This window comes from Mustela putorius, unplaced genomic scaffold (assembly GCF_011764305.1).
Source record: "Mustela putorius furo isolate JIRA1106 unplaced genomic scaffold, ASM1176430v1.1 tig00003909_pilon_pilon_pilon, whole genome shotgun sequence".
Lineage (NCBI taxonomy): Eukaryota > Metazoa > Chordata > Mammalia > Carnivora > Mustelidae > Mustela > Mustela putorius.
The window spans coordinates 31,302,553-31,330,145 of record NW_025422057.1 but is presented as its reverse complement, the minus strand read 5'-3'; the positions used below and the strand labels follow the sequence as shown (position 1 = coordinate 31,330,145).

The window sequence follows — 27,593 nt, the reverse complement described above, 5'->3', positions numbered from 1 at the left end:
GCGCTCTGACAGGGCCTGCATCAGTCAGGGACCCTCCTGATGGGCTCCCAGGTTACTCCCTGCCTCCTCTCTGGACCCCTTTCCCCTTCCCCAATGCGCTCCAGCAGCAGGGGCCGCCCCCTGCCCCCCACCCCCACCCCCGGTCTGGCACCTGGGGTGTCTCAGGCACCCTGTGCACTCACCCCAGAGCCGCAGAAGCGGCCGAGCCTAGGCGCGGTGCTGTCATAGCCGTCGTAGGCCTCCATGTAGTCGTACCCACAGTCGGCCTCCTCCTCCACCTCAAAGGTCCGGAAGATCAGCTCGACGCCGTAGCCGTCCTCGGCCACGATCACCCAGTCGCAGTGGGCATGGCTCGGGTAGTTGTTGTCCCCAAACTGGGCGTGGGAATACAGCTCTTTGGTCTGCACTTCAGCTTTCAGCCTGCCCCCGCACTCTGGAGCAGAGAGACAGCCGCCCCGTCCCCTTGGCACAGAGACCCGTGGGCCACCCCCACCTGCTTCCTGGCCCGGGCCTTCTCTCTTCAACCCTGCCAGTCCGCTTTCTCTACGGGACCTTGCATGTGCCCTGTAGGAAAGTCTGGCAGGTTTCCTCATCCCATTTTACAGAGGCATAAACAGAGGCCGATAGGTCTGAGTTTTAGGGCTTGCTGAGGGGGGGGGGGGGTCCAAATTGGCTCTTCGCAGCCAAGGTCCTATGTTGCAGGATTGGGTCACATAAGGCCTCCGGGGAATTCCTAAGCAAGCTACTGGAAAAAACTGGCTGGTTGGATCTCTACCACCTAGTTAACTGGAAGTTCTAGAAGCACCTGGGGGATCTCCAGCCCCAGCTGCTTACTGTAATTTGTAACTGCTGCCAACAGAGGGCACCCAAAGCACATCCGAACCACCGGTCACTCTCAAACCCAGAAACCTCAGATTAGAGACTGACTTCCTCCAGCATCTGACAGTGGTGAGAATAGACTGACTTTGAGGCTCCTGGGGGTGTCACGAGTGAGGTGAGCCTCATACTTTGGGCTTGTATTCTGCAATGCTGGCTTCTGAGTTTGTGACTAGGACTATAACTCTGGTTGGCCTGGGTCCCACGCTATCTCGTCTAGGCCACTAGAGACCACATAATAGAAACGGATAAAGGAGAGTGAGCGCCAATTAGAAACTGGCAGAAATTCTGAAGGCAAGTTCCTCCACTGCCTGTCCTCAATGTGCTCCACGCCTCCAAGGAGCCGAGCTCCCCATGGTGTGGCTTCTGTGTGGTCCAGTCCTGCCTGCCGGCCGACTCTCAACCCCACGTGCTCTTGCTGAGAATTTCCTCCAGGTCTGAGCTGTCTTTGGGAAATTTCGAATCCCCGAGATGTGACATGTTAAGTGGAAGGAAAATAATGGGTAGTAGAAACATTTTCCATTTTCCAGAACTGGCCCTTAGGAGATGACAGGGGCTGCTCTCTGCCCCTCAGCTCCCAGACTTTGGGATTTCATGGACCAGCGAGCTTACCAATATGTTTGGGAAAGAGGATGGGAGAGAGGGAGGGCGAGAGGAAAGAAGGGTGGCCCCAACAAAGGGTTGCCCACTTTAAATGTCGATTAAGGACATTCAAAGAAAACAACTCTTCCCCCTACAGTTTCACTGTTACAGGGACACGTGACCGCGCACCTCCCACCCCCTAGTGTCAGCAGGAAAGGTGTTTGTCTCCCTGCCTCGGTGGCCATCTAGGCCTAGCCCCGTGGGTCCAAGCAGGCTGTACCTGTGCTGTGAGTTGCCTGGAAGCCTTTCCTCTGCACAGACGCATCTGAATAGAACCTGAGAAACAGGCTGCTGCCCGAAGCCACCACGGGGTCCGGTTTCTTGCTGCCGCAGAAGCGGCCAAGGAGGGGGGCCTGGTTGTCAGGCCCGTCGTACAGCTCCAGGTGGTCGTAAGCACATTCTTGGTGCTGCTCGATCTCAAACTCGTTAAATGTCTGGGGATGGAAGAGCAGAAGGGAAGCGGGGCCTCGCACTCAGCTGGGCCAAGGGCCACCTCTCCGGAGACTGGGAGAGGACGGGGTGCATGGGACACTCTCTTCTGGTTCCCAAACAACCCTACGCGGTAATCACAGGAGCTACTGTTGCTTGGGCACTTTGCAGCTGAGATGGCTGGGCTCCTCTGTCCCATCACAAGGATCTTTCTCACTTAATGGGGATAGCAGCAAAGATCAGGTACTCCCTCTGGGTCAGGAGCTGTTAAAAGTGCTTTACAAATATAACCATATCATCCTCACATCCCTGTGCTGTGTCTACTTCTACCATCCCCACTTTACAGATGAGGAAACTGAGGTCAGAGCAGTCAGGTGACTTGCCCAAGGTCACCCACTGGTAGGGCTGGAGGTCCAGCTGCAGAGCCCCCGCCCTCCACCTTTGTGCTATGCTGTGCAATCCTTCAGTACAAATGATGGGACAAGGCTGTGTGAAATGCACACTGTTCCTCGTCTATATCCTCATAGTGGCTGGCATTTGAAGAGAGTTTTTTCCTGCGCCAAATATTCATGAGCATTTTCTCACTTAATTCTGGGACTAAGAGGGAGAGTTAGTATTAGACCCAACGTGCAGAAGGGGAAAACTGAGTCTTAGAGAAATATCTTGCCCAAGAGTATTCCTCCAAGCTAGAGGAGGCTGGAACTGGACTTAGTCCCCAGCCAGCCTGATTCCAGCCCACACTTCTAACCTTCACCAGGCTATACTGCCCACCTCCTCCCTGTCCCCCAAAGCTGACCAGGGGAGCCCCTCCATTCCAGGCCATACACCAAGCTTCACAACTCCAAATGCAGAGCTTCTTAGGGACCGGGCAGCTGAATGACTGACGGCCTGCCCACAGCTGCCAGGCAGATGGGACAAGTGAGAGGCGACAGGGTTAGATGAAGGCTTGAACCAAAGGACAGAGCAGGAAGAGAAGACATTAGTGGGGGGTGAGGGGAGTCTGAATTCATAAGAGAGTTGCTGGAAAGACAGGACAGGGATGTTGGTAGAGAGGGATCATTAGCAGTGTGGACTTTCACAGGAATGACAAACAGTAGAAACAGGCAAAGCTCTTCACACCTTATAGAAGGGGAGCTGGGATTGGGGGTGGTATAGACACAGTGGGCAGAAGCAGGAGGCGAGACCAGCAGCATCAGGGTGGGTGATGCAACGGGAGGGACACCCATGGAACACCCTGTTGCTGCCCCCCATACAGTGAAACACCAGCTTTTGGGAAAGCATTCAATTCACATATTCTGGTAGCAAAAAGAACATGATCAAGACATCCACCATGCACTTCCCAAGGAAGTTTTTTTTTTTTTAACTAGCACAAATACGTATGAACGTCATATAAATTTGAGATCTGGCCTAACTCTGGCCCCAGTGATCAATTGCCTTAGTTCCTTAGCACTGTAAAGAAGGGGAAGACGTTGGGCAACTATAAAAATCTTGTGCTGGGACAGAAGGGCTATTTCCCACTGCACAGGCTGCGCGTTCCCACCTCCAGGGGGCGCCATTCCCCCGCAGAAACCGGAGCTGTATGTTGCCATTGCGAACCTTCTCCAGCAGAGGGCAGCGTTGGGGGGCGCACTACATCAGCGCACTCCGGGGGGTTCCCCAACCCCCCAGATACAAGGCGGTTCTCACACCCAGGAAAGCCACCGACAGCACTTCCCACATGGGCAGCTGTGCATATGAGGTGCCTTCTGTGAGCACCCTGTGGTCACGGGCTCTGCCTTTGCCACCCCTCGCTGCCCAGGGCCTGGCACAGAGACCCCAGCACCTGCGCTCTATTGTGGGCGCGCATTGACCCACCTGTCCTCCGCACCGCCCTTACCCGCCAGTAAACACCCTGGCAAGTCCCCCGGCCATCGTCTGCTTATTATCACGTTCTCCTTTGTTCCCTTCCATTCTCCCTGCATTTTTGGCCCATACTTCAGAGGAACATCCATATGCTTTCTGGAGAGCTTACAAATCGCCAGAGTCAGAAGAACCAGTTAGAAACCGTCTGTCTGGGGTTTACCTCCTCCGGCTGGCGAGAGGGTTTGCTTTATACTCCAGGATCCGGGAGCCTCTGGGGGCTGAGAAACAAGACTTGGACCAGAGACTCAAGTTCTCCTCTGAAATAACCGAGCACAGTGTGCGCACCGACAATCATATGCACGAGAGACTTTAATATTTTAATTCAAGAGAGAATACACATGAATAACCTAACCTCCTATTGTTAATTTTTTTAAATGTAAGTTACAGAGGAAGATGAATGATAAGAGTCCATTCAAGAAGTCTGGGCAAGAAAAAGGATATATATTTTTCCCATGCTTGTAAGTACATTATTATATTTGCATAGGAAATGTCTGGTAGAATTTACCAAAAAAAAATTCAGAGATTTCATTTCTGAAGTGGGCATGGGGGGTCTAGAAGCTTTTGAGTTCCACTTTCCAATGCTCTGAACTGTTTACTTTTTTTTTTCCCCCTTGAGAATGTATTGTTCCATCAAAAATTACAGCTGGAAACAACTGAATGTCAGCTTTTTCGATCTGTGCAGGGAACGCCCCCTCCAACGGGTACCACTTCGAATAGGTGCTATTTAGAGAGATTTCCTTGCCCCCCCCCCCATCCCTGTGCAGCGGCCCCACGAGGAAGGCTTCATCAGCAACACCATTTTCCAGATAATGAAACCAAGTCCTGGAAGGGTTGAATTTCAACTTTCTCAAGTTTCAGAGCCCGGAAGGGGCAGAGCAGAGATGCAATCCCCCCACTGTGGGTCTGAAACCAAAGTCTGTGTTGCCCGACAACTATGAAAATAACTCACAAGTTTCACCCGGTGGCCCGCAGTGGAAGAGATGTTCCAGGTACACTCCCTCCGGCTGGGGTACTTGTCAGGCCAGTTGGGGCTTGCCAGGGTCCCCTCCGCACTGCTGATCCTATGGGCACAGCCGGCTGGAGGGGGGTGCGGGGACACATGCGGAGAGAAGCAGGTCACTGGTGGGCAGCCCCAGAGGCCCTCCAGGGGGAGCCTCCATCTCTCATTCGTGATGGGGTCATTATCAAATGTGGGGGCAGGGGTCAGCCTGAGTCAAGTGTCCTCTGGCTAGAGAGTTTATTTGGATTTGCTGCCTTCCTGGAGGCGCTCCAGTGGCTTGTTTTCCCTACTATTCCTATTCACGTCATGGGTATCCTTGGAAAGAGGGTAGCTAGTGGTTGAGACCACAGGCACTGAGGTCAAATGGACTTGGGTGCATCGCCTGCAAGCCGTGGGACTTGGGCACTTACCTAAGTCTCGGTGTCCTTATTTGTAAAAAGGGTACCCACGTCGTAGGGGGATATATGGACTAAATGAGACAATGCATTCAAAAGGCTTAGCAAGTGCCAACAGAGGCCTTCATCACCATGCCTCCCACATATATTTGTTGTAGATTTTTGAAGCAGCTTCATTTAAAGGACACAGATGTTGCCTTGGCTATGGTGCTGTTAGCAAAGAGGGTTCCCATGACTTGCTCAGTGGGCAGTGTCTCAGTCAACAGCCCGAAGGTGTGCTGGGCATGACGCTAAGCATTTTGAATGCATTCCCTTATCCGCTCCTTAACACTTTGCAAATGAGAAAATAACTTTAGAGATGCAGAGTGACTCGATGGTAAGGGGTGGGATCGGGACTTAACTCGGGCCGCCTTTGGTATAAAGACAGGAAATAGAGGGAGCTGAGGGCCTCATCAGCCCCATCACCCTCACCACATCCCAAAGCTGCCCTGCGGCTGCAGGAGGAGGTGCCAGCGCCAGTGGGGGCAGTGGAGGGCTGGTCAGGGGGAGGAGGAAGGGGAGGGGGCAGGCAGCAGCCTCGGCCCTGCAGCTACACAGAGGACAAATGCCAACAGGGGTAGGGGCTCAGCATCTGGGACATTTGCTGCTACACCCCTGTCCCACTCCTGGAGGAGCCCATAGGAAGGCAGCCAGTGTTTGGATGGCGGGACCTTAGTCCCTCCTGGCCTCCCCCACGCCACAGGAGGCAAGCCTTATACCAACCCACGACCACCCATGTCTATGTCACAGGGCTGGGGTTGGGGGGTGGCCGCACCCTGCTTCTGAAGCTGTCTCAGCTCATTCTGTAACACCCCAGGCCGGCCTGACCATATGCTGTGCACCCCCGTCAGATCTCCTACCTTGGAAAGGCTTATCCTAGAGCAGGGGGGCCTGAAGTCTTTACTACTTCCCTCCCAACAACCTCCTCTGCAGGGCCCTATACTGAGCCAAGACCTTAGAGACCTGTGTGCTTATTAGAGATGCTCAAACTCCCTTCACAGGGTAAGGTGAGAACAGAGGGAGGCTCTTTCCAGAATGAAAATGCCCTGGGGAAAACCACGCTTTGGGAGGAGGGAAAGCAGGGAAAGGCCCCTCGCTCGCACTCTCACACACACGTACTCTCTGGAGGCCAAGGTCAGCCTGGCCTCCCAGGTGCGGTGCGGCCTCACCTTCCTTGCAGTCGTGCCCGTTCTCATGGAGCCGGTACCCGTTTCTGCAGCGGCACAGGTAGCTCCCGGACGTGTTGACACACTCGTGCTGGCACCCGCCGTTGTCCTTGGCACACTCGTCCTTGTCTGCGGAGAGCGACAGGCACTCAGGGCAATCCCCTTGCACCTTGGAGCTCCACTCAAAGGTAGCCTCCACCAGGGAGGCTCCCCGATTGCCCAGGGGTGGGCGGGGGCAGCATCTGCTGGGTGGTCCTTGGTCCTGCCGTGTGCTGAATTTCCTGTACTCCTAAAACACTTGAACAAATCTCTGTGTCCTTTAATCCTACTGCCTGCCCCAACAAGGAGCTCCTTAAAGGGGAGGCTAATATTAAGAATAGTCCTAGGAGCAATAATACAAGTAACTGCCGTGAATTGAATATTTATGTGATGGGCACTCCCCGAAGCAATTTCATATAGCATCTAAGTCTGTTCTCATACAACCTGAGGAGCCAGGTGACTCTGTCCCCATTTTACAGATAAGGAGACTGAGGCTGAGGACACGAAAGTGCTCATGGCCACTCAGTGATTGAGCAGCTTGCATGATGCAGAAGCCTGGGCTCCTTCTTCCTGACCCCACGCCCCCTCTGGCCTGTGGAGGAGGGAAGCATGTGGGCCCCGGACAAGACGGCCCAACACCCATCCTGCTCCACCACTCCCAGGTCTTGTGCCCTTGGGCCGTTCTTGACTTCTGGCCTCAGTTGCCTCACCTGTAAAATGGAGTCAGTATGTGTCCTCACCTCATAGGGCTATTGGGAGGAGGAACTGAATTGGTATGTGGGCGTCCAGCTCAGAGTAAGCGTTAGCTTGTATTTGCTCTGCTGTCCCAGCTCAAGTTCTAGCTGTTGTTGTCACTGAGGTTTTTGTAGCTCAAGCCAGCTCCTTCTGGTGACAGTCGAACACAGGCCTCCCTCCCCAGCCCTCGACACCGGGATCGCTCCGGGGCTCACTGACATCTCCCTGCCCTAGCCATACCTGGTGATAATGTGTCACCGAACACTGTGTGCTTTAGTTTCATGAGGACAACGAAGACTCCTTAAAGAATAAGGAGGTGAAGCCCACCCAGCACTTAAGCACAGGGACCATAAGCTAGTTAGAGGCCAGGAAGGACTGTGCTGAGAGGAGTAGGCGGGTGCCCCAGAGGCTGAGAGCCTGCCCAGACCTGTCCCCTGCAGTCCGTGACCTCGCTTCCAGACCCGCACACCTGAGAAGAAGTGGGCTCTGAAGCCACGCTTGGAGACCGTGTTGTCTGACTTGAACTCCACACGCATGTTGTTGCTCTGGGAGGTGATGACCTCGGGCATCTCGGAGCCACAGAACTTGCCGTGCAGCCTGGCATCAGGGGACAGGCCGCTGCGAACCTCCACAAAGTCATACTTGCAGACCTATAAGACAGCGTGGTGGGGAGCCCTCCGGTGCTCCCACGGCTCCAGCCCAGAGTCCCTACAGGACCCCTTTCTGACAGCCACACCCTCCGCCAGGTTCCGGGGGAGTGTCCTGTCAACTCCTACTGGGATCCCTCTGGCCCAAGGTGTAGACATGGGGGCACTCACGCAGAGCACTCTGGGGGTGGGGGAGCTCTACCTGGGCCTTGGCTGACTTGCTTATCCCACAACCACTGCCCAAGGGAGGGGACAGGCCATTCCTACCATCCCGGTCCCCAGCTGCATCTCACCCCGGCTGTTCCCCTCAGCTGGACACTAATCCCCAGACTCCTACCTCAAGGGGACATACTTGTCTTGACCACCTCCCACTCCCAAGGCCTGCCTCCTTCGCTCTGGTCCTGCTTCTCCTTGGATTCAGCCCCCGACTGTAAGACGCAACCTCCCTGCCCGCCGAGCCCCTCACGGCTTTGCAGTCCCGAGCCACCGCCCGACACAGTCAGCTAGAGCGCAGGAGCATACGTCATTGCCTTCCAGCTCAAACACTTCAAACTGAAGGGAGATCCTGTACTGGGCAGGGGCCACCACCTGCCAGACGCAGTTCTTGTTGGTGGGGTACTCCTTCGGCCACCCCGGGCTGGTGATGGTCCCGTTCAGCTTGGTAATAAAACCACCACAGGCCACTGCACGGGAGAAACAGGAGGAAAATTCATTTGGTTTTAGTTCCAAGTGACTGCGATTTCCCCCAAGCAGCGATGAGCCCTGCTGTTCTTTAATTAAAAAAAAAAAAAAAAAAAAAAAGTTTGATAACCTGAACTGATTAATCCAGCATCTTTCCCTCTAATCTGTTTCCACGGAGGAACTGGAGGGATGAGGCTGAGCACAAGTCTTTGCCGCTTTGTGAAATGATGCCCATGCTTGTGTGCTTACCGGTCACTCAGTGGCAGAGTTGGGGACCAAGTGACTTGGACCAAAGGTGACTGAGGAATGTTTGCAGCAAGCTACGCACCTCTCCTGCTTCCGTGAACAAGCAGTGTCACGCGGGTGGGCGAGGGAGACGGAACACCATCCCCGTAGAAACGGAATGAGTGAAATGGGCTATTAGTTGCATCCCGTGAAAGTGCCTGCCATTTTCCTTTGCTTTTATTTTTTATCTGAATAATTGTGTGAATGTTTCTCAGCCGCAGAAGAAACTAGACCGTGGCTCCGGCTGCCGTGTCTGGGGTGGAATTCTTATAATCTGGGCAGCCCTCTCACATTGGTGACTCGATGGGGTTGTTCTTCCTTCCAAGAGCCAGGGGCATCCCCCACCATGGATCCCATCACCTCGCCCACAGCCCACAGCCCCCTCACCTCCCCACATCTCCTGAGACTTGTCCCTGACCCCTTCCCATTCTTGCCTTGCAGATCCAACACCAACCTTCACACGTCTTCTTGTCGGCGGCCAGCTCGTAGCCAGGATCACAGGAGCACTTGTAGCTGCCCAGAGTGTTCACACAGCTCTGCTCACACCCGCCGTGATCTGGCCAGGAACACTCGTCCACCTCTGTTGGAGAGGAAGGGGACCAGACTAGATCATCACCAAGCCCCCTGGTCTGCTCCCCATCCCATTCCCCATCACAGAGTCCCCGGAAAATGTCCTCTGAGAACAAGAACAGCTTTTGATGACCCCCTCCCCAGGAGCCTCACGTCAATGTCTCAGAAACCAGAAGCAGCTCTAGCCAACACGGAGGTCTTGAGAACAGAAGAGTATCTTGTTAGCCAGAAGCAGGGCCCCTCTGGAGGAGATCAGGCCTGGATGATTTTGTTCTTTGATTTTTTTTTTAAGATTTTATTTATTTATTTGACAGACAGAGATCACAGGTAGGCAGAGAGGCAGGCAGAGAGAGAGGAAGGGAAGCAGGCTCCCCGCTGAGCAGAGAGCCTGATGCGGGGCTCCATCCCAGGACCCTGGGATCATGACCTGAGTTGAAGGCAGAGGCTTTAACCCACTGAGGCACCCAGGTGCCCCTGATTTTGTTCTTTGAAGGGTTCAGTCAGGGAATACAAGGTGATTTTTTAAAAATCCCACACCAAAAACGTCATCAGTTTTAATGCCATGGAACTGGGATTCTCCCCAAATATGGAACTTCATAGGGACATTAAGCGAAGGGTAAGAACAAAGGGGCCCATTTCTAGATGAAGATGTAGAAGTATTCTCTAGAGATAGAATCAGGGCTTGTGATTTAGTATTTCAGAAATAATCTGAAACAGTGTGCTCAGGGAGACCTTCAAGGTTACAGAAAATGCTGAGCTCTTAGGTTAGCCAGAACTCCCAGGAGAAAGTACAGGAAGGGGCCACAGTGAGACTGAGTTAGCAGGGGACTTGGACGGGATTCAGCGCTGACAAGTGAGTAGTTATATGTTGGGGGCAATTGAAAACAGCAGGTGGGATGCCAGGAGAGTTGTCCTGAGAAGGAACCCGGGGTCACTGGAGAACCTGCCCGGAAATGTCAGTCCGTGCATCCCTGGAGGAAAGAAAAACCCGGGCCATGGGCATCTCCAAGAAGAGGATCAGAAATAAAAGGAGAAACTAATCATTTTCTGTTGCCAAGCTTGGGTCATCTACCCCTGAGAGGAGACACTGTGGCCTCACCAAGCCAGAGAGCCAAGCAAAGGAACAACAAAACCCTGAGGTATCTTCCAAAATAAGACAAAACCGAAAAAGCCCGATGTGGGAGGAAGAAAGGGAAGGGGTGGCATTGGTTCCTAACAGCACAGAAGGCAGGAATACAGCGAGCACAGGGTTGGCCACAGAATCTTCAAAAGCCTACATTACACATAAAATGAGAGAAATCGGGACATCTTAGAGTTGGTGAAGTCCAGGAAAGACCCCCCAGTCCTGCCCTTACGCCATGACCCTTTCATTAACATTTCTTATGGATGGCTTTGCAGACCCTGCTTGAAATCAATGAGACCTAGGACTCTCCCTGTTTTCCAAAAGTATTTCTCATCCTTTGAAATGTGAATTGTCAAAATTCTGGCCCCTTGCAACATCTACCCCAGTGGCCCTGCAGCACAAGCAAACCCTGCAACCAGGCTGGCTCCCTCTGCACTGCCCTTTCCCCACTCAAACAGACCCGTTTCCTTCCAGCCTTCCTCAGCTATGGGGCACATCATACTCGTCTACCTGCTCACCCTTCACTGGGTAAAGAAAGGCAAGTGAATGTCCCATCGTCACACACAGTGGACAGTAAACTTGGGTGATTCTAAGAGTGGTGTGTTGTTGGGCTCAGCCAAAGCTTAAATGAACTGGCCAGTAGGGGAACTGAGTATAGGAGACATGCTCTAGGCAGGGGGTTGAACTTGTTCATGGCCTCAAATAAATGTAAATATGGAGTATGCTAAAATAGTAACAATCCTCCAATTACTTATTGCTTTACAAGAGGCAAAGTGCTTTCTTTGGCATTTGCTAGAAAGAATAGGAGGAGGGGGGAGAATCAATAATAAGGAGAATGGAGAGTCCAGGCTTCTAGGGTGAGCCAGACAGACCTCGGTTGGATCCATACTGGATCATGCCCCCAACAGATTGGATGATTTAACCTCTCTGAGCCTTCTTCCTGCTTTAAAAATTAGAATAGTATCTGCTTTTAGCATGGTCGGAGCTGAAAATGACATCCAATACACAACAGATCTCACTACAGACAACAGTGGGGTTGCTTTCAAAATCCCAGTGGGTGGAGAGACACAATGATGAGGGCAGTGAAAGGGATAGGGTTACCTGGGCATACCTGAATCAGGTGAGAGCGCAGTAGTACGAGAGGAGGGGAGAGGGACAAGGCAGAAACAGAAAGAAGGACAATGTGTCAAAGATGGGCCAGTGGAGAAGAAAAGAGATGGGCAGAAAGGCAGCACAGCAGAGTGAAGAAACTGGCAGGTGGGTGCAGGGGGAGGGTAGAAAAGAATGATGGGAAAAGCCCATCAAAATACACCAAGATAAACACCGATCATGTCGGGGCCAGAGGGAGACTCTGATGCCAGAAGGTGATATGACTATGGGAAGGACACACGTTTGTCATAGGTAAGAAAGGGAAGACCCCAGATGAACAAATGTCCAGGGGCCATCTTACCCATGTGCAGGGAGAGAGGACGGTAGACTGGTTTGGGGACTAAGGCAAAGGGAATATAGTTCCTCCAGGGAACTAGAAGGGTAGGACATTTATTTGCCCCAGGAAGGTGGGTGAAAGTGGTAGAGTCACATCTGAGCTTCTCCCAGCAAGAGCCGTGGGATGCTTGGCCATTTTCAACCCTACTTCAACTTGGATGGATGGCGTGGAAGTGTATGAGGGGCCCTGCCCTCAGTGGGAGCCTGGGTATCCTTGGAATCACCTCCACAGTGAGGAAGCAGCATCTGTTCCAAGCCCACAGATTCATGCTTGCTCTGGGCCACAATGGTCAAAGCCAAGCCTCCTAGAAAAATCTGGGAGATGGTGAGAGGTAGGAGAAAAAGCTGAAAAGGCAGGGCTCAGCCTTGCCGAGTCATAGCTCTTTCTTCTCTGCCTTCTTCAAGTGGTATTAGTAAGAGAAGGAACCATTCCGTGTTTAGATAATGAGATGGCTCAGGTAAGATGGCAACAATTGTTTGCAGAGAGAGTTAAGGAATGAGATGGCAGGACACATCCCTAAGCTTTTGAAGAAACACCTGAAGGAATCCGGTCCCCCTTGTCAACACCCCATGGGGGTCCGCTGGCACTGGGACAGAGGGGTGTGGGGGTCACTGTGGAAATCATATGACCAAAATGGCCAACCCTCAAAGCCGCCATCTCCTGAAGTAAGCGGAGACGAGCCCTGCCTGCTGCCAGGCCCGCGGGCTCTGAGAGAGACTGCCATCTGGCACCGGGAGGGGGGTGCGGAGGCCAACTGGCACGGCGGCCAGTGCCACGCGCCAGCTGGGCTCCGGGCAGAGCCTCCTGCTAACTGGCACCAAGGCAGGACTTTCTTTCTCTTGGTCCAACTCTTCTGCATGGACTTTGTAGTTCCTCTTCCAGTTTCTTTCATGGGAGAAGTCCTGACACACGCCCTGGGCACTGTGTGTTCCCATGACAGTCTACCAATGGCTTTTCTGGAAAAAGATTGGGCAGAGGAAGCTGGCTGTGTCCGGTCCTGAGGCCTGTAACTGACCAACGTGGCCGCTTTCAGCCCGTGTGGCTGTCCAGCACTCGCAATGCAGCTTGTCCAATTTCAGGTGCGCTGGCAGTGTAAAAAGGCACCGGATTTCCAAGACTTAGAATGAAGAAGCCCATAAAATATGCCACTAAGGTTGTGTATATGAATTACCTATTAAAATGACAGTCTTGTGTGTGATGGTAAATGATCATAAAATTGATAGATTGGGTTAAATAAGATACATTCAAATAATTCCACCTGTTTCTTTTGGTGGGGAAGGAGAAAGGTGGCTGCTAGCCAGTTGGAAATGACATCGGGGGCTCACCTTTGTGACGCCTCTTATTTCGGTGGGACAGCACTGCTCTAAAATGCGGTCTCGCCTTATTCCTCCTCCTGGGAACCGGGAAAAGGAGGCAGAGAAATCAGCAGGAAGCCCAACCCACAAGTGAGGAACCTGAACCTCATTTCCTCTTTCATGTATTCATTCCCGGCGCAGGGAGTACCTACTGAGCCCGGCACGGGCCAGGCACGGGCCAGGCACTGGGAGCACAGTGGAGCACGGAGCGGGTCCGACCCAGTCTCTGAAAGGAAAATGACCGCAGATGCCTGTGAGGGATGAAGGCAGGACAAAAATCCAAACCTGGGGTGCCACGTCCAAGGCCCTTTTCCCCATGTTTCCACGGCGTCCGGAGGGCAGAAAGGCGACCAGGCTGAGAATCAAATCACAAACACTAAAGAGAAATTCAACTCCCCCTTCACTTGACTTGCCTGTGATGGCGGGTCTCTTGTGGGAAGAAGGCACGGGGGGACCCTTCAGATCCTGGGTCTGTTCCTGCTCTGCCCCCTCAGAACTTCTGTTTCCTCAACTGTCAAAGGCGGGATAATACTAATGCCGACTGTTCTGAATGGGGCTGTTCTGAAGAGAACGTGAGAGCACTCACGTGGTTTCTGGCACACTCAATACAGTCCTTTCTCTCCCCTCTAAAAGGTCCCCCAAAGCTTCCACCAGTCCTGGTTCCTCTTTTAGGATTCAGGGTCAAGCTCTCTGACGTAAAAGGGATGTCAAGCCAGGCCTGTGCATTAAGTTAGTGTAGGTGAGCCTCGGGTAATGCCTTCATGGGCATCTAAGGAGACATTTGCAAGATGAGAATTGAAATGCCCTTGGAGTCCGAGGCTGGGCAATGCAGCCCCGCCCCCAGGCTGAGGGCCTCTGAGGTCGCATGTCTGCAGCCAGGCCACCGACATTTGCCTGTAGTCCTCTTTCACTGGCCTGAGCTCTTGAGGACAAGGACTGTGCTTTCCTCTGTGTCCCCAGCGCCTAGCACAGCACCTGACACATGGCTTGACGACCGCTGAATGAATGCTGACTGTGGCGGAGGGAGGAGGAGGGGTCTTCCAAACTGCAAAGGCAGCTGGGTCTTGTGGGTACCCAGAGCAAGCTGACTCAGTGCCTTGCACGCCGGTGTAGCTGCCCTGAGGGACGTGCACCTCACTGCGGCCTCACTGGTAGGGTTGCCACAAAGACACCCAACAGGCTTGACTACATTTGAATTTAAGATGAATGTGTCTTATCATTTCTTAACCACGTGTGCAATATTTGAGACATGCTTAAACTAAAAGATCATTCTTCATTTTAAGTTCAAATTCAACAGGGCATCCTTTTTTTTTTTTTTTTTTTTCTGGACTGGTTGCCCTTATCTCCAGCGTTAGCCGGTACTCTCAAAACCATGCACCGCCAATTAGCAGCAGCACCAGGAATGAGGTGTGGGTGGGTCGGTGCCACGGGATTACTAACTCCGCAACACCTAATTTGACAGAGCAGAGGATGGATGTCAGAGGAGAGGGACAGAATTAGAATAAATCTTTCTAATCATGCGTGACACGTGCTAAGCAAAATCAGGCCTCCGGCAGCCGTCCACATTCTAGTCCCTGGAACCTGTGAATCCATGAGCTTACTTGGCAAAAAGGACTTCACAAATTTGATTAAATCAAGGATCTTGAAATAGATTATCCTGGGATCTGGGGGTGGGCCCACTGTCAGCTCACGGGTCCTTATGACTGAGAGAGGGAGGAGGACAGTCAGGGGCAGAGAGAGAGAGGTGCAGCCATGGAAACAGAGGTGTGTGACGCTGCAGGAGACAGACTCAACCGGCCAGCCCTGGCTTGAAGATGGAGGGGCATCCGAGCCAAGAAATGCGGAGGCCTCCTCTAGACACGGGAAGAGGCAAGGAAATCTGACCTCCAGAACTGGAAGACGAGAAAGTTCTATTGTTCTAAGCCTCCACAATGATAGTAACTTGTTATAGCAGCCACAAGAAACTGATACATGGCAACTGCAAGAAGAAATCGTCACTTCCTTTTTGCCAAAGGTAACAATAACCACCTCCAAGACTCCTTCTTTAGCAAAGACAGTTCCTGGGACTAGCCATTAGACAATGTGCATTTACCTACATGGTTTGGTTTTCTCCCGACAGCTCTACAATAGCCTCGTATGTCATTTCTAGAAGCAGACGATTTGGGGTTCAGAGACTTCGGGTCACTTGCTTCAGGCCACCCAGCAAGCGTCGCTGGTGCTAGGTCATGTGTGGTCTGGGCCGGGGCAGGGGGTGGGGTGGGTCGCATAGACTAAGTTTCCGGGCATCTCAACCACAAGCTGACCTGCTGCAGCCTGGCTTCTTTGCTTGGAAGGAAGGGACCACATTTTTTCCTCCAGTTATCCACAGTCTTATGATTCTTGTTCTGTTTCTGCTTGGGTTTCGCTCTCCCAGATGCCTCGAGATCAAAGAAGATGCCCCACACATCTGTGGGGCCCTTTTCAGCTTGGAAAGTGTCCCCACAGCCATCATTTTGGGGGGCTTCACAATGGGTTAGGTAAAATGGGCAGATTGCTTCCCCTTGTTTTACAGAGAGCAAACCTGGAGTTTCAGTAAAGACCAAGAGTTGCTCAGGCCCACACGGCTCCAGATGGGTTCCTCTGACACCCACGCACTTACGTAGAACCTGGGACAAAGGGCTAAAGAGGGGGCATATGCGGAGAGTGGGAGTAAGAGAGGGACCAGGATTTCTGGACCGGCACAGCCAAGAGTTCCTGGAGAGGAGGGAAGGAGGGGAAAGCAGTTCCTCCCAAAGGTGAGTGGTGCTACTGAGCTACAGAGCTCAGACGTGGCTTAGATAACACTATTCAGTGGCTGCTAGTGTGCCACCAGGCACCTGATCACAGTGTGCTGGGGAATACCTGGGCCCCCCTTTACAATGTGGTCTTAGGGGCTTCCAGGGCCCAGAGAGCAGGGAAGGAAGACCTGCCCCCAACAGAGGAGTCCTGAGAAGCCCCTTCTGCAGGGACCAGGCACGCTGTGCTTCCCATGCCATTCTGGGTCACTTTCATCAAGACTCTGCAACACAGCAGGTCCCCAAGACCACATGGAAATTTGTTCCCTGAACCCCTCACTCTCCTTGCCACTCAAAGGGAGGTTTGTACACCGGGGGCTGGTACGTCAGCAGCTGAGGAGGGAGGCTGCCTCTCGGGCCTACATCAGGGACTGCAAGGCAACACTGCCAAAGGGGTTTGAGCTCAGGAGTTAGACTGCACTGGGCTTCTTGACCTGCCTCTTAATGATCTGAGTGACCCCCAAGCAACCCTTCTCAATCCTAATCAAATGTGATCCAAACCCAACTCAAAGGGTTATTTTGGGAATTAAGTGACATCATGTCCACCAAGCACCTTGCAGTTTCTGATACACAGTAGGTGCTCAATTAACAAGAGTGACTACATGAATATTTATTATCAACACTCAGTTTCCCTGAGGTTTACTAAGGGTAAACTTATTAAATCTAGTTTCCAACCACTGTGGCAGAACTTTCTGCCCTGTAGCTGCCCAAGCCGTGCCTGCTCATGAATCAGTGGTGAACTCAGTAAGAGGCAACTTGAAAATGGGTCACTGCCTTCTCCCTGCAGGGAGCCTTGTTTGTGCTAAGGTTCCATATGGGTTTTGTGATTCTTAAGCCAGGGGGGCAATACCTCCTCCTGTGACTAAAAACGGAAACAAGCTGCTAATTCATACCCTTGAAAAAATTGGCTGCAAAGCCCGCTTTATTGATAGAGCCGTCGGACACAAACTTCATCCACATTCTGTGGGAGCTCGATCTCACATCTTCTGGCTTCTCATAGCCACAAAAATGGCCAATCAGGGCGCTATCCTCCGTGGGGCCATCGCGGATCTCCAGGTAGTCGTAGGCACAGCTGTCATGCCTTTCGATCTAAACAGAGAAAAGAGGCAACGTGGAAGGTGATGGATGGTCTGGCTTTAAGGCTTTTTTATGTGAGAAGGGAACCTAAGCAACACTCTCAAAGATCTAACCAGGAGGCAGAGGGACCCAAGTGTGTCCTGGGTTCTCCAAGCTGTCCCTTACTTGTGGAAGCCCAGGGAGAACCAAACTGTGCAGACTAAGAGACGATACACATGGAAGACCGGTTCTATGCAACTTCCTGAAATCCGCTCCTAGACCTTCAGTCCCCTCTACCCCCGCGCCACCTCCCCCCCACCCCTGGTTGGCTGTTGGAAAGGAGGTGGATGCAATTTCAAAGTTTGCAAAGACGTTGAAGCCAAATGTCCAGGTACGATGCCTCGTGAGCTTGAAATGGTCTCTCAGGTTCTTGTTTGCAACCCACTCAATGGAAACCCATCTTTATGGAGCAGAGAGCGTCTAGAAGAAGTTGACAGTTACTTCATCCTTGGGAAAACCCGAGCGGTACTCACCTCAAAAGCTTGGAAGGTAAGTCCCACGTGAAACCCTTCTGAAACCGTAATCCTCCAAACACATTCCTTGGAAGGTCTGTAGTCATCGGGATAGTTGGGAGATTGAATCTGACCAGCGTCTTTGTTAATGTCTCCCCCACACGTAGCTTTAGGAAGAGAGCCAGGAAAGGAGGAATGGGGTTCCTGGTCAGACCTTGGGAAGGAAATGAGTGACCCACGGATCACCACTAGGTGGCTCCACGTGGCAACATTTTCATCTCCACCTAACCGGCACTGTGCCTCCCGAAAGGCACAATTTGATCTGTTGGCAACTTGGGATTTTTTCCATATAGAGAAAATAACCATGTAAGGCAGTGGTTCCCCATCAATGTTGTACATCACAATCACCTGGGAAATAGTCTGAGCTGTGGAAGCAGGGGATGCATCCCTAGAAGTTCTGACGCAAGGAGGTCTGGGGGAGCTCCAAGTAACAGTGATGTCTGAGTTCCCCGAGGGATTCTAATGCAGAGGCCAGGGGACCACTGACACAGAGGGGGACGCGCACACACACACACACACACACACGTTATTTCATTTATAGAAACAAAACCTTGGCCTTTCCATAATTACAATTTACCAAATATGTGGAATGAACTTTAGCAGAAATGCGCTGGTGGCAGCTGCCTAGAGCCCAGACCTATTTGTTTCCTCAACTCAACCCCATGGTGGCCTCAGAGGCCCTTTCAAGAAATGCGGTTGTAAATATCCTGATCTTTTCTGAACAGAGGCCCAGAGTGGTTGGGTCCTTTGCTTGGGCTCGCACAGATTCAGAGGTTGCTTTCATGTCCTCGGGTTCACTACCCTGGATGGGCCCCCCAGCTGCACTGAAATGGGGTTCAGCGGGGTGGTGACAGGTAGATGATGACACCTGTTCTGAGGGAAGCACAGCTGCCCTCTCTGCTTCCAGCATGTGGAGGAGGGGGCCCCGGGGGGATGCCTCGGCCCAGCCCCTGTGGTGGGTGCCCCGACCCCCGGGGCTCTGGCAGCTGCCATGCAGGCCTGGGTGCAAGAGGGATGGGGGCTGCGTGGGAAGGTCAGAGAACAGCCAAAGCTCCCCTGTGGGTTTCTCTCATCATGAACCAACCTTCGTACACTGCGAAGAAACCCTTGCCCAAGATGCTGCTGCTGCTCCGGAACTCCACCCAGAGCCGGCTGTCCGTGGAGGTGAGGGGCTCCGGGACTTTATTGCCACAAAACCTACCTGGGAACGGAAAAGACAGGTCAGGCTGCTAGCAGACAGCGAGAAACTCATTACAGAGAGAGGGAGCGGCGTTTTTTCAATGTGGCACCCTGTGAGCAGGAGCTTGGCTGTGGCGATTCATCCTGTCACGCAAAGAGGAATAAAGGACCGACTTATAGAGGATTCCAGACACCAGTCAATCGAAGAACTCAGAGTGTAGCCCAGACATGCCCTCCTCTGCCATGTGGGTCTGGTACAGGTGTGGTGGGTAATGGTCTGAAACAGCGATGGACGATCCCCCCCCGCGGTATTTCCTACTAGATACATGCCCTTCTTCTGCGGGTGGCATGCCTTTGGGAAGACATTCTGCTTCTCTTGCCTCAGAAAAGGGATGCCAGAGAACATATGATAAAAAAAAAAAATCAAATCTTGTAGGCTCTTGAATTTCATAAGCCTAGTCACAATCACAAAGTTTGGAAGAACTTTGTTTGGAAGAACACTCAGTGAGGAAGAGCACATTTTCCATTTTCACCCTTGTAGTCTTAGAAAGATTGCTAGGATGAATGAGTGCAGGAACCAGAGAGAGAGAGGATTAGAAAAGGGATGATGGACCTTCTAGAAGGACCCCGTATACCGTCCCACCCTGAGGTAAGGCCCTTGATGGAAAAAGATGATAGAGACCCCAAGTGGGTTTAAAACAGATCTGTGAGAAGGACACAAAAGCAAAAATGAACTACTGGGACTTCATCAAGATCAAAAGCTTCTGCACAGCAAAGGAAAAAAATCAATAAAACTAAAAGGCAACATACAGAATGGAAAAAGATATCTGCAAATGGCACATCAGATAAAGGGCTAGTACCCAAAAATCTATAAAGAACTTATTGAACTCGACACCCCCCCAAAAAACAATCCAGTCAAGAAATGGGCAGAAGACATGAACAGACATTTCTCCAAAGAAGACATACAAATGGCCGACAGACACATGAAAAAATGCTTAACATCACACAGAATCAGGGAAATACAAATCAAAACCACAGTGAGACACCACCTCACAGCAGTCAAAATGGCTAAAATTAACCACTCAGGAAATAACAGATGTTAGCAGTGATGTGGAGAATGGGGAACCCTCTTACACCATTGGTGGGAATGCTACCTGGTGTAGCCACTCTGGAAAACAGTACGGAGATTCCTCAAAAAGTTGAAAATAGAACTACCCTGTGACCCAGCAGTCACACTACTGGATATTCATACAAATGATACAAAAATAATGATTTGAAGGGGCACCTGCACCCCAATGTTTATAACATCAATGTCTGCAATAGCCAAACTATGGAAATGATGAGGGAGCAGGAGGCTGGCTGAGGACAAAGCAGGAGCTGGCGCCTTGCACCCCCTCTTCACCCTTTCCCCTCCATAAGTGTAGCATCGCTCAGGCAGCCCTGACTGCCATGAACAATAAGCAAATAGTTAACTTGCAGAGCTCACAATCCTGCTAGACAGGAGTCTCCCTTGGCTTACAAATGTCCTAAATCTCACTAACAAAGACGATTGATAGCAGGATTGTGAGACCCCACCAAAAAGTCTCCCAAAGATCTTAATGTTAATGGCTAGTCTAAAGACAACATTGATCCAGCAGCAAGGGCAAGGCCTCCGGCAGGCCTGGAACATCCTGGCACCTTGTAGGCCCTCTTTAGCATATGAAAACTCCACTGACACCTCCCTTCCCCTCACCTTCCCCCAACAGCAGGGTATATAACCTGCCATCCCTCACAACCCGGGGCAGCAGCTCTTCCTGCCCACCTGTCCCGTGCTTTAATAAACCACCATTTTGCACCAAAGATGTCTCAAGAATTCTTTCTTGGTCATCGGCTCCGGACCTCAGCCCACCAAACCTCACCTAGGTTCTAGAACTTCATCAGAAAGAGCCCCAATGTCCACTGACAGATGAATGAATAAAGAAGCTGTCATATGTATATATGTATGTGTATATATATATATATACACACACACACATATATATTGCACAAGAATCAAAAAAGAAAGAAATCTGGGGCACCTGGGTGGCTCAGTGGGTTAAGGCCTCTGCCTTCGGCTCAGGTCATGCATGGTTCCAGGGTTCTGGGATCGAGCCCCACGTCGGGCTCTCTGCTCAGTAGGGAGCCTGCTTCCCTCTCTCTCTCTGCCTGCCTAGAGAGGCCTACTTGTTGTGATCTCTGTCAAATAAATAAAAATAAAAAATCTTAAAAAAAAAAGGAAAAAAATCTTGCCATTTGCAATAATGTGGATGGAACTGAAGGGTATTATGCTGAGCAAAATAAATCAGAGAAAGACAAATACCATATGATTTCACTCCACATGTGGAACTTAAGAAACAAAACAGATGAACATGGGGGAAGGGAAGATAAAAAGAGAGAGGGAGGGAAACATTAAGAGACTCATAACCGGGGGCGCCTGGGTGGCTCAGTGGGTCAAAGCCTCTGCCTTCCGCTCAGGTCGTGATCTCAGGGTCCTGGGATCAAGCCCCACATCGGGCTCTCTGCTCAGCAGGGGGTCTGCTTCTCCCCTCTCTCTGCCTGTCTCTCTGCCTACTTGTGATCTCTATCAAATAAATAAATAAATCTTTTAAAAAAAGTAAAAAAAAAAAAAAGAGACTCATAACTATAGGGAATAAACTGAGGGTTGTTGGAGGGGAGGTGGGTAGGGGGATGGGGTAACTGGGTGATGGGCATTAAGGACAGTAATTGATGGCATGAGCACTGGGTATTGTATGCCACCGATGAATCACTAAATTCTCCACCTGAAACTAATAATGTATTATATGTTAACTAACTTGAATTTAAATAAAATCTTTAAAAAGTAATAAAAATAAATAAAAATTAAAAAAGGATCTGGGAGAAGGACAGAACTGTGCCCCCACTTCCTGGGCAGAGCCTGGAGGGGCAACAAGACCTTAGATCCCCATGTCCCACCTGGGGTCAGAATAGAAGCATCGACACATTCATCCAGACATTAGGCGGGAGACAGGCATGCAGAGCTCTTCAAGCGGAGGGGTATGGAGGTGACTTTCCCGTAGTCCAGAGGGTGTGCGGAGCCACAGGACATCACCCACTGTATGTCTTCTAGGGAGATGTGGACCTGGCACCGATCTGAACTGGCCTGGAGTTGAGATAAGAAGGAGGCCCAGCAGCCACTTATGATTCTTTGCTCAGACAGAGGGCTAGAGACCAGGCAGGAGGACACACCGTAAAGCCACCTGGGATGGCAAAATGGACGCCTCCCCTGCCACCATGCCTTGGGACAAAGTCAATCCCTTATCGGACCCCCACGTGGAAGGAAGAAAACACAATCTAATTGAAGTTAACTTCCCACTACCTGACAGAAAGGTATATAATTGCTGTTGAAATTCTGTTATTGAAAAAAAAAAAAAACAAACAGAAATAACCATATATTCCTCAGACACTTGGGTCTAAGTCTGAAATTTGGATCTTCTACAGAGGAAGAGGCCAAAGGTCATGCCTTTCCTGGTATATAGGAATCTTTGACCCTATAATTCCTAATGCCGTCTAAAGGTGGCAGCCATGCAGCAACCTCTTCGACCTCAGCCACAGCAACTTCTTCCTAAAAACCTGGCCAAAGGCAAGGGAAGCAAGGGCAAAAATGAATTATTGGGACTTCATCAAGATCAAAAGCTTTTGCACAGCAAAGGAAACAGTCAACAAAACAAAGAGGCACTGACAGAATGGGAGAAGATAATTGCAAATGACATATCACATAAAGGGCTAGTATCCAAAATCTATAAAGAAGTTATCAAACTCAACTCCCAAAGAACAAATAATCCAATCAAGAAACGGGCAGAGGACACGAACAGACATTTCTGCAAAGAAGACATCCAGATGGCCAATAGACACATGAAAAAGTGCTCCACATCACTTGGCGTCAGGGAAATACAAATCAAAACCATAATGAGGGGCACCTGGGTGGCTCAGTGGGTTAAGCCTCTGCCTTTGGCTCGGGTTGTGATCTCGGGGTCCTGGGATCAAGCCCCACATCGGGCTCTCTGCTCAGCTGGGACCCTGCTTCCCCCCTTCTCTCTGCATGCCTCTCTGCCTACTTGTTATCTCTGTCTGTCAAGTAAATAAATAAAATCTTAAAACAAAACAAAACAAAAACACAATGAGATACCACCTCACACCAGTCAAAATGGCTAAAATTAACAAGTCAGGAAACAAGTGTTGGCAAGGATGTGGAGAAAGGGGAACCCTCCTACACTGGTGGTGGGAATGCAAGCTGGTGCAGCCACTCTGGAAAACAGCATGGAGGTTCCTCAAAAAGTTGAAAATAGAGCTACCCTATGACCCTGCGATCACACTACTGGGTATTTACCCTAAAGATACAAATGTAGTGATCCAAAGGGGAACATGCACCTGAATGTTTACAGCCGCAATGTCCACAATAGCCAAACTATGGAAAGGACCTAGATGCCCTAAAAAGATGAATGGATAAAGAAGATGTGGTATACATATACAATGGAAAACTATGCAGCCATCAAAAGAAATGAAATCTTGCCATTTGCAATGACCTGGATGGAACTAGAGGGTATTATGCTAAGCAAAATAAGTCAATCAGAGAAGGACAATTATCATATGATCTCCCTGATATGAAGAATTTGAGTGGCAACATGGGGGGCTTGGGAGGTAGGGAAGGAAAACATGAAACAAGATGGGATCGGGAGGGGGACAAACCATAGGGACTCTTAATCTCACAAAACAAACTGAGGGTTGCTCAGGGAGAAGGTGGTTGGGTTATGGACATTGGGGAGGGTATGTGATATGGTGAGTGCTGTGAAGTGTGTAAACCTGGCGATTAACATACCTGTACCGCTGGAGCTAATAATAATAATTATATGTTAATAAAAAATAAAAAATTAATTTAAAAAAAGATGGCAGCCATGGCAGGATAGGAATGGGGGTGGGGTGGGACACGAGCTGAGCTGTACTATCAGTTCACAACACAGACCAGTCAAGGTCTACTTGGACTGGTGGTCATGGTTCTCTCAAGCTCTGACTGTGGAGTCACTCAAAAATCCATTTAATGTTGGGGAAATGGGGAGGGACTCTTGATGAGTAGGGATGTATTTTCTTTTGGGGTGATGAAGATGTTCTGAAACTGACTATGATGATGGCTGGTTGCACAACCCTGAACACACAAAAAGCCATTGACGTAAATACTTTAGACAGTGAGTTGTATTATATGTGACTCATATCTCAATGTTTCTTATGTCTATTCAACAGTTATTTGGTGGGCACTCCTTTATCACCAACACCACTTGAAGTTATAATTCTCCTTTCCCTTCTGAGAAATAGGAGGAGTGAGGTTCAGGGAGGAATAAAGGCCACTGTGGCCATTTCCTGATGGCCAACTGTGGATACATTCTTTGCGGAGACGTGAGGTAGAAGCTGCTAATCTCCTTCTGCTTCCTTCCGATTCTGGCCACCTGCAGCTCTCTGGCTCTGGTGAGCTTCACATTAAGTGAGATGAGCTGAAACTTCTGCCGAGAGTTTGGCAAGGAACAATCCATCAGAAGCCCATAAATTTTCCGTAATGGTTACTCCGGCATGGCCAATTAGTGTCAATTAATTCTTGGAAGACACCACGGAAACGTGGGGAAGTAAGTACTGCTTACCAGTGAGGAGAGAGGCTTGCTGAACAGCCGTTCAACAACGTGGGATCACAAAAGGAATTCCTTCTTAGCCAAACCGAGTTTCAAGTCCAAATTTCTCCTTTTAAAACCCCAGCTGTCACAGCCACTGGAGACTGTTTGCAAAAAACAGAGCGACTTCCCATGCCTGCCTTGCTGCCCAAGAACCGAACCAGATGAGACGAACCACCCACCACCACCAGACCACAGGACAACCCTGGTCGGCTCACTGCTCTGGAGGAGGGAGGAGTTACTGCCTTGGCAAACACAGACTGGCTGGGATAAATTACAGATTACTCCAATCGCTGTGTATTCTTAACTAAAACCTTCTATTTTGTCCCGTTTTCTCAACACTCCCATCTCCACCATAATGGTTCTAAGGAAAGCCTTTTGCTTTTGAGCTTGACATTGTCCTAGGTACCCTACAGACATTATATAACTGCATTCTGCTACCCCCAAATTAGGTACTATCCATAATCTAGGATATGAGAAAACCAAGGATTGTAGAATTTGAGTTGAGCTGCATTCACTTTGAGTTACAGTCTAAGTTGTAAGTGAAGTGGGATTTGAACCTCAGCAGTCTGGGATCTTGACCTTCACCATCAATTTCACCTCCTAATTCATCACCACTGTCACCATCATCAAAAGGAAACTTCAGTATTCGAGGTGCAATTCTGGACACGGTCCGCTTTTGGATGAATAGACAGGAAATCTGGTCTCTGGGAATGTACACATCATTCCCCGTTTGGACACAGACAGGAAGGAAGGTCAAAAGCCTCCAGCCATACAGCGAGCTTGTGGCGATGCCAGCCTTGGCTCTTTGACTCCCACCAACGTTCCTGCTCACTTGGGAGACGGCCCCCGGCCCAGGGAGCCCCAGTAGTGGGGCCATGCAACTCTGATCAGCCAGCCTGGCCTTTATGAACTTCCCTCCCCACTTCAGGGAAAAGTTGGGAGAGGGGCTTTGTGTGTACTGTGGTGGTACAGAGTGCTCAAAGACAGTTCTGCATACAAGAGTGCATTGTTTGAGTAATTCCTCCACCAGAAATAAGGGAGGGGAATCCAATTAACATGACAGTACTTAAGAGTACTGATAAATTCTCTCTGTAGGCAACCCCCATTCCTCCCCACTTCAGGTGCAATCTCATGAGTGACCCCTGAAACTGAAAAACCAATTTAACCAATGGTGAACTATTCTCATTCTACTTACACTTCTCTTTAATCACTTTGTGAAAAAGTGGGTCTCCAACAGCCCCCTTCCAAGAGAACGAACAGGCTGGGCAGAAGCGGGACTAGAGAAAAGGTGGCAAATCCCCGAACTGATGCTGGTTCCTGGCTTTCGAGGAGGAGTTTAATAAGGATATCAAGAAGAGGAAATGCAGATGAGGACACTACAAGTGGACTCCGTGGGGAGTCATAAAGGGTTCATTCATAAAAAGTTATGCGTCCATTATGCCTGGATTTTCACACACTGCCCTGGGAAAATATGCAATGCACAGTTTTTCAGAGCAAGATGCATACTTTCACAATCAGCCCTAATCCGCTCTCCCTCCTGCCAAAGGGGCATTGACCTGCCTCCTCCCAGCAGATTTCATGGCACTGACCCCTCCCAGGGACCAGCTCGGCCCACACAATGCACTTGTTCCAAACACAAAAGTGCACTAACAACTGCATTTGGAAACATCAGAGCAGGGCCAAGTCGTTGGCAAAGGAGAATTCCCGCAAACGAAGAATGACGGTTACAGGCACTGGGCCATGCCTTGGCTGCGGCACGCGGACACACACACACACACACAGTACAAAAGTGTGTAAAATATGAGCCCCAACCCGCCCCCCCCCAAACCCAAACAAAGCAAACCATCACCAACAACAACGAATGGCAAAAGCCCCATCTCATCAATGGAAGTGTAGTCAGAAATGCCAGGATCTGCAGTGAGAAAGTTCTTGTTTCAGGTTCAAGAAAAGGGAATCCCTGGAAATGCCTCTGGCTGTGCCCAGCCTCAGGAGCGTGTCTTGGCCCTCTCTGGGGAACCTCAGTTAACAGAGAGCTTCCTTCCCTGAGCCCTTTGGGTCTACCACATTCCTCTGGGGGGCGTTAGGGTTGCCAGATTTTGCAAACAAAAATAGGGGAAGGCCAGACGCATTGGAATTTCAGCTAAACAGTGAATCATGCATTTTATCTGACGGTCCTACTACTGGGATACCCTTCTCAGAGGCAGCAGTCCCCACTCCTCATGACGAGGCCATCGGAGTTCTGGTCTGATCTCAGCCCCTAACTGGCTGTGCGGACTTAGCGAGTTGGTCCACGTTCGAAGAGTGTGGACTCTGCACTTTCCTGGTGAAGGTGTGGGCTTAGGGACTCTGATCCCTGCCTTGTCGAGGGGTTCATGATTCCGTGCTGTCATGGAAACTCCCCCACCCCACACAACCCCTTGTATTAGTTTAATTAGAAAATACTACCTGAATGCATTCTTGTAAAAAAATGTAGAATGATCCAAAAGTATACAAACCAAACCTCCAAGCTGCCGACTACCTGTGCCTCCTCTCCTTTCTCAAAGGTAACCAGCTGCGGCTGTTTGATGAGCACCCCTGCCGTCCCCTTTCTATGTGGTGCTAAACAGGTCCCCATGCACCTACATTGACGGGGAAGCAGGATCACTCCCTGACCCAGCTCATGGGGATTCTGATGCGGTGGTCTCCCAGGGATCTGTATTCACAGAAATCTTCCCAGCCGACTCGGGTTCAGGAACCAGGTTCAGGAACCTCTGCTAACCCAGAACACAGCCCTCAGTCTTTTTGCCACACCCAGTCGGTACTACCTTGGAGGCCGCGCCTCCTGCTGGCTGCGAGCATGCGCTGTGTCTGCTTGCCTGAGACAGGAAGCAGAAATCCAGGGCAGGCAGC

General features: G+C 50.7%; 1 protein-coding gene across 1 annotated transcript in view; it reads right to left on the bottom strand.

Annotated features, from left to right (window-relative positions):
* The window catches only part of TLL2 (tolloid like 2), a 121,442-nt gene that overhangs the window by 4,484 nt on the left and 89,365 nt on the right, over window positions 1-27,593 (bottom strand). Inside the window, exons 11-20 of the mRNA XM_045068820.1 lie at window positions 18,896-19,012; window positions 17,773-17,918; window positions 17,077-17,272; window positions 9,291-9,416; window positions 8,393-8,553; window positions 7,693-7,873; window positions 6,453-6,578; window positions 4,799-4,926; window positions 1,739-1,952; window positions 183-433 (exon numbers count right to left, since the gene is read on the bottom strand). Of these exons, the coding sequence (XP_044924755.1) occupies window positions 183-433; window positions 1,739-1,952; window positions 4,799-4,926; window positions 6,453-6,578; window positions 7,693-7,873; window positions 8,393-8,553; window positions 9,291-9,416; window positions 17,077-17,272; window positions 17,773-17,918; window positions 18,896-19,012 (1,646 nt within the window). The remainder of the gene's footprint in view (window positions 1-182; window positions 434-1,738; window positions 1,953-4,798; window positions 4,927-6,452; window positions 6,579-7,692; window positions 7,874-8,392; window positions 8,554-9,290; window positions 9,417-17,076; window positions 17,273-17,772; window positions 17,919-18,895; window positions 19,013-27,593) is intronic.